At 40.4% G+C, this 16,587-nt stretch overlaps 1 protein-coding gene across 1 annotated transcript in view; it reads left to right on the plus strand.

Moving 5' to 3' along the window:
- The window catches only part of ACRC (acidic repeat containing), a 52,614-nt gene that overhangs the window by 29,257 nt on the left and 6,770 nt on the right, over positions 1-16,587 (plus strand). Inside the window, exons 4-7 of the mRNA XM_006868556.1 lie at positions 2,609-2,687; positions 5,817-6,155; positions 6,993-6,999; positions 9,408-9,587. Of these exons, the coding sequence (XP_006868618.1) occupies positions 2,609-2,687; positions 5,817-6,155; positions 6,993-6,999; positions 9,408-9,587 (605 nt within the window). The remainder of the gene's footprint in view (positions 1-2,608; positions 2,688-5,816; positions 6,156-6,992; positions 7,000-9,407; positions 9,588-16,587) is intronic.

Consider the following 16,587-nt stretch of genomic DNA (forward strand, 5'->3'; position numbering starts at 1 on the left):
ACTTGCCTTTTTGGAATTTACAGTCTCGGCTTTTAGGGAAGGTTTTTACATTTGTCTGTGGATGCTGTGGTATTTTTTGGGGTTTGCATTTTGATTATTTGTTCGGTATATTTTTCTGTGCTGAGTTTTTTTTGTTGATAAATTTTCTTATCATTTCCTTTGTTGCTGTTTATTTAGTGTTTACCAAGACTTTATGATTTTCTTTTTATTTTGGTGAGTTGTTGTTAGGTGCTTGGTCCTGCGCCATCTTCATAAATGTTGTTACATTTGAGCCCATTGCTGCTGTTAGTGTGTCAGTCTGTCTTGTTGGGGTCTTCCTCTTTTTTGCTGACCCTCAGTCTTACCAAGCATGATGTCCTTCTCCCTCCTGATAAATAACATGTCTGAAGTATGACAAGATGAAGTCTTGCCATCCTGGTATCTAAGGAGCATTCTGGCTGTGTTTCTGCTAACGTAGATTTGTTTGTTCTTCTGTCACTCCATGGTACTTTTAATATTCTTCTCTGATGCCGTAAGTCAAATGCATAGATTCTTCTTTGGTCTTCCTTTTCATTGTCCAACTTTCACATGTATATGAGCCAATTGAAAATACCATGGCTTAGGTCTCTTTAAAGAGGTCTTTTGCAACAGATTTGCTTATTGCAATCGTTGTCTGATTTCTTGGCTGCTGCTTCCATGAATGCTGTGGATCCAAGCAAAATGAAATCTTTGACAACTTCAATCTTTTCTCCCTTTATCATGATTTTTTTTGAGGTTGCCCTGTAATTATTATCTTCTCAAGTTTAAAACAGCCCTTTGTTTTATTTTGATTTCATCCTGACTCTTCTCCATCTGGAAATTTTATAAATACATAATTTATTCCATTTTTGCTTTGAAATTATCATTGTTTAAAAAATTTGGAATTGTCATCAGTTACAAATTGACACCTCTGGTTCCCTATTTCGAGTCTTGTTTTTATTTTCTTTTTGATATTTCTTTATCTGGGTTAATTTCAGGATGATGCTGTGTGGTTAATTTTCGGTTGTTATGAATCAGGCCACTAACCTCAAGGTCAGCAGTTTGAAACTACCAGCCTTTCCGCATGAGGCTTTCTGCTCCCGTAAAGACTTACAGCCTCAGAAACCCTGTACAGGGTCACTATGAGTCGGAACTGATTCCATGGCACATAACAACAACAACCCCCTGTTGTTGGTTCTTTGTCTGAAGGACTCTCTTTAGCATTTCTTATAAGGTTGTTCTGGTTTTTACAGATTCCCTTAATTTGTTCATCTGGGAATGTCTTAATTTTGCTATCCTATTTCAGAGACAGTATTGCAGGATATTGGGTTGGCAGTTTTGTTTTGTTTTTTCTTTCATTGGTTTTGAATATATAATTTCATTGTCTTCTTGCCTGCATGGTTTTTGCTAAGAACTCAGAGCTTATTCTTTTTTCTTTTTTGGCTTTAAAGAGCAGACCTTTATGCTCTCACAGTTCAGAAGATTTGAAGTCTGAGTTCAGAGCACCAGCTCTGAGGGAAGGTTCTCTCTCTGTCTCCTCTGGGGTAGCCTTGGTGATTCTTATGTGGCATCTGTCTTCCCTTTTTGGTGTTTTCTTGTCTCTGTGTCTCTGTTGTTCCTCGTAACTCAGCAGCTATTGGTTTAGGACTCGCCCTACCCTATACCCAAATGGGATTCCATCCACAGGTATGTTGTTGTTAGATGACATCAAGTCAATTTTATCTCATAGAGACCCCACATAACAGAGTAGAACTGCGCCATCAGGTTTTCTATACTACAATCTTAATAGAAACGAGTCTGGATGGCACTGTGGATTAGGTGTTGACTATTAACTGAAAAATTGACAGTTCAAACTCAGATCTTTATTCTTATTGGTTCTCTTTCATAGGTAACTTTTTGTTTTCTCTTGAGCTGCTTTCAGGATTCTTTCTTTGTCAATGGTTTTAGAACATTTGATTGTGATATGTTCTATTTTCTCTTGGGTTGTATCCTATTTGGAGCTTTCTGAGCTTCATGATTGCACATCTGTTTGTCTTTCTTGATATTAGGAAAGTTTTCTTTAAAAAAAAAAATCCTTAACAGTTTTCTTGGTGCTTCTTTTTGTCTCTTTCTGCTCTGGAATTCCAGTCACACATAAGTTATTCCTCCTGGGCAAGTAGAGCTGGTTATCTGTTTCCTGATCTGATTGAAATGCTATTTGCAATAATTCAATATGGCCACGCTGTGCTGGTTGGCAATTCATGACTCCTTATTCACTGTTTTGTCTAATCTCTTCCTCTCTTTGGTATTTAATTTACTTCTTTATCATTCCCTTTGACTCTGGGTTTCAGAATTGTCATCTGTATTTATTTCATTTGATTTCTCAAGTCTCTTATACATAAGAGACTTATGGTCTGGATAATGTATCAGCCTAATTTGCCAGCTTGAATCCTTCTACTCTGGTATCTGGTAAAGTCTTTTGATGAGCAAAAGTTTTGAATTTTTATAAGATCACATTTATTCATTTTGTCTTTCGCTGTTTTGCTTTCATTATTCTATTAAATAATCCATGGTTGAAAGCTAGACTTGACAGTATTGCTCCTATAAATATATTTTTTCTCTTATGATAAAGGTTTACTGTACTTCTGGTACACAATTTGGAAAATGCAAGGAAGTGATGAATTCCAGCCCTGCTGGAATCTTTGACCCAAGTACCAGGGTTGGCATAGAATGAGGAGCTCATCACCAGTACCACAGGTAGCATGGTCACAGCTGATATCGTCTCCTGCGAGAGTAGTCTATCAGTTAGATGGTGGTGCTAGTTTTGAATTGCAAAGAATGGTGCTGATGAGAAACACCCCTGCTCTAGGACTGTCTCTCTCCAACTGTGGGCCTCTACCTTTCTTCTCAAACAACTGAATCTCTAAGACGATAAAGAAAAATGACAATGAACTTCCCCTAAGATCTTGGATTATATACAGTCTGTGACACTGGCCAATTTCACTCTGAGTACTTGACAGACACCTCCTTCTGAAAGAGCACAAGGGATGAAAGAATGTCATGGGAAGATTCAGTATAAAATTGGAAATGATGGAAAAATCTGTAATAATGGTAAAATTCAGTAGTTCCAAAGATGGAGGACAGAGTGACAGCAGGAAACAAAAATTGCCTTTGTAAAAAGTGATCATGTCATTGTTAAAAACGTAGAAATTGCCTTAGAAAGAAGAATGTTGCATCCATATTTCTCTGTCTCATTTGAGTTTCACTATCTCATTTCTCAGCTGCATGGTGATTGCATCAAAATCAGATTCTGAATGCTTCTCTGACAAAAAGAAAACTAAGCTGTGTGAAAGCAGTAGCAAAGGCAAGTACACTACCAATTCTTAGAGAAGTAACTGAGGTCTTAAATCACATCACAAACAGTAGTTTCAGCCTAAGTCAAGCTTTTTATCCTGTATCACTCAGTAGTGAATGTTACTTCATGTGCTCAGAAGTGGATATGTCTGGTTTTGCCACACTTCCTGGTAAGTTGCCTAATATAGCAGTAACTGTTCTTGCTGCCTTATGCCTCTGGCATCTGCATTAGGTAGGGTTCTTAAGAAGCAAAGGGCAGACAATCAAGAACTGAGGCTAAGGAGTATGAAGGGTGACCTGCTCCACCTTTTTCTCCTTCTCAAGGTGTGAAAGGAGAAGGCAGAAAGAGGAAGAAAGAGTAATGAACATAGACTTACTCTTATTTCCAACTTGGTTGGAAATTTCGGGGGCGTAATAGTCAAGGGTCAGCAGGCAGTGACTTACTTGTCAGGGAAATTCTGCTCTCTCCATCTAGCTGTTTGTCTATGCCTTTCTCTGCTCTCTGTACATTTCCTAGAGATTTCTGTTTGTATACAATCTTAGAGCTTATTTCCCATAGCAGGTCCTTGCCTCTTTGCATTCAGAGGCTTTTCTAATGTTTTGGGAGGCCCAGAGGAGCTTTATCCATAGTTCTAAACCTGCTCAGTTGGCATGAAACACAGGAAGACAAGGAGCTTCTTAATCATTAGGGTATTTTATTTATTTTTATTTGTTCAGTACCAGGTATAAGACATGATACATTGGCACCTAGTTAATGTTTGCTGAAATGAAATAAACTGAAAATGGATGTCCTGAAAATACAGGCTTGCTAAGTACCCAAGAGCTACCATTGGTCAGAGTTTACTAGAAACCTGGGATATCAAAACAGGGACAAGAGAGGTGGCTTGGAACCCTAGTTTCTTAGCTGTGTGGGTGGATGTGCCTGAGCAGGACAGAGTAAGGAGTGTAATAAGTTACGGTAATACAAGGGGAACCAGAAGGGAGGTAGCTCCAGAGCAGGGCATGAATGACAACCAGAAATCAAAGGTCATAAGTTGCTAACTCCTTGGATCAGAGCATATTCTTCGTTTTTGTTTCTGTTTTTAAGTGTTCAAAGACTTTATTGGCATAGCCTTGAGGCTCCCCTTACAGTCTTATAATTGGTCTGCTATTGCCTCTTCAGAGTATGTTCTTTTGAGGAACTTTCATCCAGCTTCTCTTATCTTTCTGATCCTTGAACTCTAGCTGTGAGCATCCATCCAATAATGGGGGTTGAGAGGGTCTTAATAGATTTTTTTACTCTTATCCATATATCATTTCTTTTGTTATGTAATGAATTTAGACAATTTTATAGAAAAGAAGATTTGATGAGCTTTAAAACATGCTTCCAACCTCACTTCTTATCTTTGTCAATTTAAAAAATAAATTGCAACTTAAAAGAAAATTTCAACAGCAGGTGGGAAGTCTCAGTTTTCTAGGAAGGATGATTTTTGCCATAGGGACATCCACTCCTTTCTCCTATTGAATATTTGAAAGATTTTTATAGTTAACTCAAAAAATTATCCCAAATCTCTATTTTTAGGATAAAGAACTTTTGTGCCATAAATAAGCTTTAACATCTTTACGTTTAGAATCTTAGAAAACTAGAAATTGAACTCTGCACAAACTACAGAAAGCATCTGGTAGTAGATACCCCCTTATTTTCTAGAAAAAGAATCCCTCAGTGAAGGGCAGTGGTGTTCCTAATAGTCCCAAGGTCTCTTAGAGAATGCTACTCTCAGGACTTAGCTCAGTGATTCTGAGAGCTTTGGGTTTATGAACATGTTAAAAAATTAAATTTTGATGACCAACACAGAGTTGCCAATTTAAAAATTTTCAGTGAAAGAAATAAAAAATTTCCAACTACTATTTACTATAACCATAATTTTGTAAAATAAAGAGCACTAAAAGTTTGTTGTTAAGTGCCATCACGTCGATACCAACACAGTGACCATCTCTTCACAGCAGAACAAAACACTACCCAGTCCTGTGCCAGTCTTATAATTGTTGCTACACTTGAACCCCTTGCTGCTGCTAAACAAAAAGTTTAGCAAGGGCATAATCAATCTCAAAATACAGGGTAGTTCTTTAAATTGTAGAAATTTAACTTGATGAAAAAACATCCACATTACTTATATTGCTCTAATTTCTTCTTTTACTGTGGACCAGTAAAAATATACATGTCTGTTTGGGAACCACTGAGCAACTATACAGTGCTACTTAGAGAATGTGATTTGAAAATTACCATTAGAACTTTGGTTACTGTTTTATCTGTTGCCATTCTCAGTAAAATAAATAAGAAACAGAAGGAACAAATTAAAATAACACTGGTTCTAAAAGATCATAATGTCATAGTTCCAGACTTACTTAATTTGTGCTCAGTGATCTCTGCTGAAGTTTAATGAATAAGGGAGTGTGGGAAAAGAGTATATATATATACATATGTGATTATGTCTCTTGAATTTTAGATGAGAGTCTGGATAAATCATCTGATACTGATGCACAGCTTATTACCAGGAAGTTTCCACTTCTCTTTATAGATGATAAGCATGCTGACAATTGTTTGGATGGCTCAGTGCTAAAAGAAGGGAATTTATGTGATGAGGGCGAAAGCGCCTTAATTGAAAAACAGCTGAGTGAAATGGCTATCTCTGAACGCAATGATGATGGTGAGCAAAATACTGGTGAAAATCTTTGCCAACCACCAAATGCAGCTGAAAAGTTGTCAACTGATGAAGAACCAAAACCTGTGGTAGAACAACCAAAGAAAAGGAAAAATAAAACCAAACATATCTCTGTGACACCTGGTAAGCCAATTATACCTAGCCTACTAAATATTCCTAGTGAAACGTGTATGCCAGGTGTGCCTATACTACCTAGTATGCTCTTTCTGCAAGAGGCATTTGTCTCTTACATAGGTTTACCAACCCTGTGTAATTTCAGCAGCCTCTTAGTGACCAAGGTGTAGGCAGCCATCCCAGTGACAAGGATCTTTCAGGGCATGGTGGAGGAACTTTTTCTGTATTCTAGAGAAAATAGTAGTATGGTGGTGGTGGTGGTCATATGCCGTGTAGTCGGTTCCAAATCATAGAGACCCTGTACAGGGTTTCCGAGGCTGTAAATCTTTATGGGAGCAGAAAGCCTCACCTTTCTCCTGCAGAACAGCTGGTAGTTTCGAGTTGCTGACCTTGCGGTTCACAGCCTGATTCATAACCACTAGCTACCAGAGGTCCTTAAAAAGGGCTAAGTTAATCAGTAAATAATGTAAGAATCAGTTCAGCCATCTAAGGTTACAACTATTGGTGTCTCCATGTGTGGAAGAATAAAAAGTGATGAGAATTGAAGATGCTTGTAATCAATTAGTCTAGTGGACTAATAGAACATATGAATGTTGTTCCACGACTCTGAAACTAGAACTAGATGGTGCCCAGCTACTGTTACTAACTGCTCTGAAAGGGATCACATTAGAAGGTTCTGGATACAGTGAGAAAATGGGGAGCAAAACTCAAAATTTTGTATACTTGCACATATATATATATAAAACCATGTTACTGGTCAGAAAGAGACTGGAGGAAACTGAGACCATGGCCCTCAACCACCCTTCAGGTCTGGAATGGAACTCACCCTCATGTCCTGATTTTCAGCTAAGCGGTAAATAGGTATATAGGGGGACAACAACACTAGCAAGGTATGCTCACCGTGGAATGGTCAATCATTCAAGGTCAAAAGGGCAACATTTACCTAAGGACCAAGTTGAGAAGGAATAGGATGGAGGGCGGAGTGGAAATAACCACAGGGAGGAAGTGGGATAACTGCTGTTGCATGGAGGGGATTGAAATCATTGAGATGAAACAGTGTATGATTTGTTGAATTTTAAACTGATGGTCTTGTCTGTTAACCTTTACTCAGTTCACAATAGGAATTTATAAAAAACAAAAAATCAATTTACTGCACACAGTATAACTTAATTGTTGTTAAGTGCTGTCAAGTCGATTCTGACCCATAGCAACCCTGTATAGGGTTTCCAAGGAGCAGCTGGTGAGCTTGACCCACCAACCTTGCAGTTCAAACGACTTTGCAGTCTGACGCGTTGGCCCACAGCACCACACCAGGACTCACATAATGGAGGTCCTTGAATTCCCTGTATTCAGATAATTTTAAATCTAATTTGGAAGACAGAAATAATATATATGAAATACCAGTTGAGAGCCAGAGAAAGTATAGGTTAATGAACACTGGGATGGTATATCATAGCCAAAGTTAAAGATGGGTCCAAAATCCTTTTGGGTATGTGCGATTGAGTTGAGAGGGCCTTTTGATTATGTGGGATTGAGGTGAGAGAAAGGAAGTTCTCTTTCTCGGACAAGTTTTCTGTTTTACACAGGTTCCGGCTTTCACAGATTTTACTATAGTAGGAAGGAGAAGCAATTTTATATTTGCAGTTAACTGAGGGAAGGTTGATAGGACCACTTTTCCTTGATTTGGTATGGAGCATTAAAAGTGAGGTGATTGTGTTTTATTGGACTACAGGGTTTGCAGTTCAGACCCGACCCACCAGCTGTTCCTAGGGAACCCTTTACAGAGTCGCCATGAATCAGAACCAACTTGCCAGCACATAACAATAACAACAACAGAACATACCATGCTTTCTCATTTTCTCTGTATCTTAGTAGTTGCTAATTCCCTTAACCTGGAGTGCTTTCTTAGTCTTAAAGCAAAAACATTTTATTGAGAATTAAGTGAAGGTTTACAGAACAGATCATCAGTTTTACATTCAACAAACTATCGACTTTTTTCATCTCAATGATCAAATCCCCTCAATGTAATATCACTGAACCGACTTCTTCCTTGGGTTTATTGTTTCCATTCCTCCCTCACCTTTCTAAATTTTGCTCCTAGGTAAATGCTACCCTTTTGATCTCGAATGGTTAACCATTCTATGGTGTGCTATGGACAACTAGTGTTGTTGTCCCCGCTATATACATATCTGTTGCTTGGCTGAAAATTGAGCCACAGGGGTGCGCTCATTTCCAAACCTGAATGATAACCAAGGGTGGTAGTCTTGGGGTTCCCCCAATAAGCCTGCTTATTTTGAGTTTTGTTCCACATTTTCTCCCATGAAATCTAGGACCTCCTAATGTGATCCTTTTCAGAACATTTGGTAGTGGGTTGCCAGGCACCATATAGTTCTTTCCTCTAGGCAGGGAGAAAGCAGTAGTATAATAACAGCCTTAGATGGCTGCTTATGAACTTTCAAGATACTTGTCACTACTCACCAAAGTAGAATGTAGAACATTGTCTTTGTGAATTATGCTTGCTTTTATTTATTTTTTTTGTCCTGAGGTGATCCCATTTTTCAATTGTGCACAGCCCATTTGTCACTTGTTCTGTGTAAGTTAGAATTACTCCTTACCTCTGGGCTTCCAAAGCTCTTAGAATGCATATCTACAAAAAATACTAGTCACACTGTTGTAATATGTCTTTGAATCTGTCTCCCCTAATTGACTGTGAGTCTCTTGCAGAAAGAACTTTTAGCTCTTTTCACCTTTCCCAGGTGAATGACATGAACCATAAATCTCTGGCTAGAACACCCAGCAGTAAGGGTCATAGACTAAGGTAGAAAGATCTGGCTTGTATGAAGGTACTGTCTTGGTGAAAGTACTGCCCTAGGAAACCAACTTCTGTTCCCATAGTAAGTGAATGACCTGTGCCACACTGCTGCTTATACTGCAAACGCTTCAGCTGTTCGTGAAATCCATCCTTTAGTGGCATACTCATGTAAACTCAGCATATTGTTAAGTGCCATCCAGTTGGTTTGGACTCAATAGCAGCCCTCTATGGGGCTTCTGAGGAGTGGCTAGTGGGTTTGAACTGATGACCTTGCAGTTTGCAGTCCAGTGCTTATCCTAGGACTCCCAGCCTCAATATAACCCTCAGTATATATGACAGAATCCACCCAGCTTACTCTGCTGGAAGTTACGAGATTTACAGAGGTAAATTCATTCAGAATGACTAATGAAGTAGTCTGGAGTCTTTAGACAAACAATTTTTGTTTGTAGATGCTGCTTTCTGGGCTTGGTTGTGGTTGTTTTTGGGTGTGCCCTCTACCAATTGCTCAATGGTACCACTTTTCAGAGTACAAGTGAACTATTTATCCTTTCAGTTCCTGCAGGACGCAAAAAGCGTGGACCTTCAAAGAAGAAGCGCATCTCCAAAAAATCTAAGAAATGCCAGACCAGGTACATATTGCTTATGCTCTCTTTAATAGGAATGTTAAGCGAGCCACTGAATACTGCAGTCTTCAAGGGGACAAAGGATTCTGGTCAGAGGAGATATAAGCAGGAGGAGATGTCCCTGCTGTAGGCTCCCCTTCTCCCCTTTCCCCTAGCCTATCAGGAGCCCTGGTAGCGTAGTGGGTTGGGCATAGTGAGTTACATGTTGTGCTGCTAACCACAAAGTAAGCAGTTTGAATCCACTAACCACTCCGCAGGAGAAATATGAGACTTTCTGCTCCCATAAAGATTTATAGCCCCAGAAACCCTATACGGGGTCACTGAGTTGTAACTGACTCAACATCAGCAGGTGTGGACATTCTGGAAGGATCACTATAGTTACCTGGCCTAAATGGAGATCTTTTGCTCCCACAGCAGCTCTGACCTCTGGAATTGTCTTTGTCCTTCAACTCAGATTAAAGAAGAATGTGTTTTCAAACAAAACATTTTTTTGAACTGCATTCAACCTATTGGCTACCAATTTGTACTGTTATGGTTGGGTGCCGTTGAGTCCATTTTAACTCTAGTAGAACTGCCCCATAGCATTTGCTAGGCTATAAACTGTATGGAAACAGATTGCCAGGTGTTTCCCCCACGGAGCCACTGGGTGAAGTTGAATCATGAACCTTTCAGTTGGCAACGGCGTACTTAACCATTGTGCTACCAAGACTCTTTTGAGTTTGTACTAAGTCAGGGGTGGGGAATGTCTGGCCCATGGGTCGTATAATAAGAACCACAAAATCTTGGCTCTGTCAAGGTAACTGCATTTCCAGCCATCTCATAGGGGTGAGTTAATTAAATGGTTGACCAAATATAGCAGACTAATTTTTAAGTTGATAATTTTGTATGGCCCACGAATGCTGATACAAATTTTCACAGAAAAAAGGTTCCCCACCCCTGCATTAAGGAGCTCTGGTAGCGTAGCGGTTACGGATTGGGCTTCGAACCTTAAGGTCAGCAGTTCAAAACTACCAACTGTTCCGCTGGAGAAAGATGAGGCTTTCTGCTCCTGTGAAGATTTACAGCCTCGGAAACCCTGTTTAGGGTCACTGAGTCAGAACTGACTCCACAGCACATAACAACAACAACAGCCCCTGCATTAAACCAAGGCAAATACAGTGGAAATGGTGAAAAGCAGAATGACCATGTTTTTGAAGATACATTGGAATTGGAGGGAGGGAGGTTAAGATTATCTTCCATGCTTTCATACTGTTTTGGATTAATACAGTTACTCTTATGAGTACTATTCTGTATTGTGATTTTTTAAAAGCTTAAATGTTGTGATAAAATGGTTTGCTTGTATTTGTATTAAAATGGATATGAGGGATCTGGTAAAACTTCCTGGAAAATTCCATTATCTTTTATTTCCATTTTTTCACAGACTTTTTGAAGCCCCTTTGTATAGCTGATATGGAAAATAACAACAAATCATTTAGACCAAAGACGTTAAAAAATGAATACATTTTTCTATTTGAGTTCTTGGAATTTCTTACTTTTTCTCCTTAAAACTATGATCTAGTAACCATAATTTTCTTGGTTTTTACTTGCATTCAGGAGTAATATTTATTTTCATATATATGAATTATCTTACTACAGAAGGACTGCATTTGAAGGATTGTATGTTTATTTATTTTTTTTAAGTTTTTATTGTGAATTAAGTGATAGTTTACATGGGAGAACATCAGCTTTACATTCATCCTGTAGTATTTCATTTCATTGTAATGATTACAATCCCCTCTATGCATCATCATTCAACAGCATTTGCTTCCATTCCCTCGGGTTTTTTGTTTTTTGTTTTTGTATTTACACTGAAGCCCTCAGGAATATATAACCATTCAAACAACCAAAGGGTACACCCCGCAAGCCCACCCACCAGCTGTCAGCACACAGCCCCTCTCCCTCCCTGAGTCCAGAGTCCCCAGCCACTCCATCTCTCAACGTCATCATCTCTGCCTCCATCTCTGGTGTCACTGCTTCTCTGGATAGGGTCCCACACTCTGCTCTTCTTCCTTGATGGTCCCAGGGTTCTCCACTCCTGGACTGCAAGATCAACTACTCCCCTCCTTTTGTTACAAAACGTCTACCTTTACATTTACAACACTCACAATCAGTCCTGATAGCAATTACTCACTATTGTACCACAAGAGTCTTATCCCCATCTTCTTTTACCAGCCCTGTCCAGACAGGTTGGAAACCACTCAGTGGAGAGTCTACCTTCCCCTGCACCCTTGGAAACTAGGCTCCCTCTTGAAAGCTTGTAAGCCAGTCACTTTGTGCCTTTGTAGCGCCCTCATTTTGGGTAGCCAGTATCTAAATTGCCCATCCTTGTCAACCCTGTGTACCGAGGGGGTGGGACTGATCCTCGCTGTAATGATTCGTTCTCTTTTTTGAGCTACTATATCCATTAAGTATAGGTCAAGTTCATCAAATTATGTCAGATTACTCTTTTTTTCTTCTTTCTTCCTCTTGTTGAGTTCTGGTCATCCAGCCATTGAAGCCAGGTCAAATGGGTAGTATTTGCAGGTATGGGTGCTCTTGTGCATCTCCCCTCACTTCATATCAGGTGGACGCTTCACTCTCCATTCTAGTCCTCTGTGGCCATGTCCCTGTTCCTGGGCCCAGGAGTCCCCAGGTCTTGCCATACTGCTGGACAACCAGGTTTCAATCCAGGTTGACAGGAGTTTATTGAACGTGGTTGGACTTAGCTCATAACTTCATCGCTGTTTTTCCCCCACTTCCCCTTGGTAGACCAAATGTGGTCACCAGCAAGACCACATGCAGGCACGTATTTTCCCCTTGAGTCTCAGTCTTGGAAGGGGGTTTGCCCTGAGGGCACCTGACCGCTTGCTTTGATAGCTCCCCAGGGAACAACTTGCTTGTTCTTGTAGTAGTTCAATCAGACTGCCGTTAATTGATTTTTTTTTTTTTTCCTGCTGGTCTGTCTTTTAAGCTGTTCTTCTAGCAGCTTCAGGCTGGTCTGCTTGTCCTTTCAAGTGAAAATTTCCCACCTCAGATGATTCTGGATGGGGATCCGGATTCCACTTAGGGATTGACGCAGTGGCAGCAACAATGGTCTCAAACATAACAATTGTGAGGATGGCACAGGACTGGGCAACGTTTCATTCTGTTGTGCATAGGGTCATCATGAGTTGTAACAGACTAGATGGTACCTAACAATAATGAACTGAAAATGGCAGGTTTCAGTCTACCCAGAGATGCCAAAGAAGAAAGGCCAGGCAATCAGCTTCCATAAAGATTACAGCCAAGAAAACCTTATGGAACAGTTCTACTCTGTACCACCAGAGGTTTCCATGAGTTGGTATCAACTCAATGACAATGTGAGTCTTTTGTAAGGGGGAAAAAGAATGAAGTGTCAGGCACTGGGGCAACAGACTATTTCTGTACTTCTATCTGGGTGAGATAAGGAGCTCTGGTAGCGTAGTGGTTACGAATCGGGCTGTGAACCGCAAGGTCAGCAGTTCGAAACTACCAGCGGTTCTGCGGGAGAAAGATGAGGTGATCTGCTCCCGTAAATGGGATTTACAGCCTCGGAAGCCCTGTGTAGGGTCGCTATGAGTAGGAACTGACTCCACGGCACATCACAACAACAACAACAACATCTGGGTGAGATAGTGGGCAGTAGTTCTGTATGTTCTTGCTTGGATGGACCCCTTTCTACAAAGTTTCTCCTCAGGAATTCTTGATACATACATTAGAAAAACAACATAATCCACCATATAATTAAAAAAAGTAAAAGAACCACATGATCATATAGATTGATGCAGAAAAGGCATTTGACAAAATCCAACATCCATTCTTTTTTTTTCTTTAATTGTGAATTGTGAACACTCAAGGTCATCAGCCTTAACATTCAGCAAATTATACACTTTGTTTCATCTCAATGATTACAATTCCCTCCCGGCAACAGCAATTATCCTATTTCTTCACTGTGGTTTTCTTTTTACATCTAATATTTCACAAATGAACAAAGCAAAAATATTCGATATATACATACAAAACAATAAACATGTATTCATTTAAATGTTCTAATGGTATATTCTGCAAGCCAGTTCATTATTTCTTGAAATATTCGTTATGTCACTTTCTTTTTTATCTCCTTCTGGAATCCCACAATATGTCTATTGTTAAATCTTTAATTATGTATAATGTTATATTATATTCTCTATTTCCCCCATTATTTGGTCTTCCCTAAGTGCTTCCACTCCCTTATGTTTTTTTGAATGGGCCATTGTTCTTCCTTTCTGCGTGTCTTCCTATATTTTTGTTGGGACATTAGGTTTTTTTAGGGTATTAACTTCTCATTTCTCCCCAGTATTTGGTTTTTGCCTGTACTGCTTTCTGCAAAAATCTCTGAGGCAGGCACAGCCTTCATCCTTTGCTTACCATTTCCTTTTCATCTCTGTTGATAGCTCCTTCCTCTTCCCTGGCTTAATTAAGATTCAAAAGTTCCAGATAAATCAGTTTTCAAGTTTATTGTCTCCTAAGCATACCAGAAACTATCCTGGTGGTCACTCTGTCCCCCTGTGTTATTGTTGTTGTTGTTAACTGCTGTCAAGTCAGTTTTGACTCTTAGCGACCCTGTATATGGTTTCTGAGGAGTGGCTGGTGGGTTTGAACTGACAACCTGTGTTCAAATGGACCTTGTGGTTCAGTGTGTATCTTACCATCAAGGGTGAGATAGCATGCACTCATCAGTGTATCCACCAGGGGGTGTTCTTACCTCTCTTTCTGGTTATTACTCCTATGTTTCTACAACCTTGATTTTAGTCAGATATCCCACACCCAGCAAAGTCCCTTCAGGCATGGGTGTTACCCTTGTTACACTCAGGTTTTGCTCAAGGCTTCCTTCCCTGTTCTGTGTGGGTTACTACATATGAGCTGGCATTCAAGGGAAGACTTGCAGACTTCCTCTGTTTCAGGAGAAGGAGGGGCTACCACTTTCCAGAAAGACTTCCAAGAGATTTGTTGGTTTCAGAGCCCCAGAGACTCTGTGGTGGGCAAGCAGTCTCTACTTAGGTAGGAGAGCCACCTTTTGGCTCCACTGTAGAGAACCTTCTGTATGAGTTCTTATCAGTCCAGCAGCCAACAGTTACTAGGTAGGGGAGGGGTTGTTACACTCTGAACAGATTCCCAGAGAGGATTGTCTGATTGATATCAGAGTTGATTTGGTAGTATGTTGAATGTGGATGTAGCCTCTATATCAATATGCCCGCTTCCTAGAAGAAGATAGAAGCCTCAGTCTGCAGTTCTCAGCACCACCTGGAAGGGGAAGCAGACAGAATCAAACTGATCCATAAGGAGGCCTGTCCTTTTGGTTTCAGAGGCCTGAGCTCTGGGGTGTGCAGGGAGGCTGGTAGAGTGTTGACTATGGGAACAGACTCCACTGCAGGGATCTTCTATACCTTATAGCTGACAGTGTCCAGATGTTGTTATGTGCCATAGTGTTGGTTCCGACTCATAGCGATCCTGTACAGAGTTTCCGAGGCTATAAATCTTTACAGAAAGCCTCATCTTTCTCCCGCGGAACAGCTGGTAATTTTGAACTGCTGTTCCTGAGGTTTGCAGCCCGATTCATAACCACTACACTACCAGAGCTCCTTGTGTCCAGATGAGGGTGGTGGTGGTGTGCTGTGGTGTTGGTTCTGACTCATAGCGCCCCTGTATAAGGTTTTCAAGGCTGTAAATCTTTAGGGGAGCAGAAACGACTGGTAGTTTCAAACTGATGACCTTGTGGTTAGTAGCCCGACTCATAACCACTAAGCTAGCACAACTCCTTGGGAGGTGCTATATCACACCCCAAACAGACCCCTGTGGAGGGTCGGCCTTATTGATTTCAGAGCAGGAGGTTGAAGTCCTCTGTCTCTTTGTTCAGCTAAGGGTGTGGTGATTAGGGAAGCAGCCTCTTTTGCTAGAGCCACTTCCCCAGTTCACAGTTATAAGCTGCTGTGTGAATGGAGGGAGGGGCATGGATGGTGGGGAAAGTGATTTTCATTAACTTGTTGATTCTTGTCTTTCTGTAGTTCCCTGCTGCTTTCCACTGTTCCTTACTCAGAGTCCCTCAAAGACCAGAACACCATTTCCTTGTTTTTCTTGTAGTTTGTGGGGATGGGTCTATTTATGCCACTGTCTTCCCAGAGTCCCCCCAGAAAAAAAGGATTTTAAAAATGCTTGTGAGATTTGCAGCTTGCTTAAAGCAGAACTTGGATAATTAAATATGTTGAACTGGAAATATACTTGTGCTTGGTTGATTGGTTGGTTACGTGCCATGGAGTCAGTTCCGACTCATAGTGACCCTGTATAGGGTATCCGAGGCTGTAAATCGTAATGGTAGCAGATAGCCTTATCTTTCTTCCATGAAACAGCTGGTAGTTTCAAACTGCTAACCTTGAGGTTGGAGTCCTCCTGTGGCACTTTAGGTTAATGCTCTGGACTGCAGAATCGGTTGAACTAGAAGGTCAACAGCTCAAGCTCACCAGTCGCTCCTCAGAAACCCTATACAGGGTCACTATGAGTTGGAACCCACTCGAAGGCACTTAACAACAACAAAGCAACCTTGAGGTTAGCAGCCCAACTTGTAACCACTATGCTACCAGTGCTAATCAAAAGGAAATTTGAATCAGGTACTTGCCAGTTCAGAATGGGATCTCAGGACAGATGTGGGAATCACTCCTGCTGAGGTTGAAATCATGGAGTCCAAATATATGAGAATGTGTAAGGATTGAAGAGAAAAAGGCTATGAATGGATCTGTGGGACATACCCTCAGATAAAGCAGATGGAAGAGGAACCAGAAGTTTCTAAAGTCTCTCTTTTTTTTTAAATTTTTTTATTTAAATGTTTTTATTTTGCATTGAGTGATAGTTTACAGGGCACATCATCAGCTTCACATTCAACCATTCATATAGCTTGTTTCATTACATTGATTATTATCCCCTCCATATTTCATCA

The sequence above is a fragment of the Chrysochloris asiatica genome, unplaced genomic scaffold, assembly GCF_000296735.1.
Source record: "Chrysochloris asiatica unplaced genomic scaffold, ChrAsi1.0 scaffold00118, whole genome shotgun sequence".
Taxonomy (NCBI): domain Eukaryota; kingdom Metazoa; phylum Chordata; class Mammalia; order Afrosoricida; family Chrysochloridae; genus Chrysochloris; species Chrysochloris asiatica.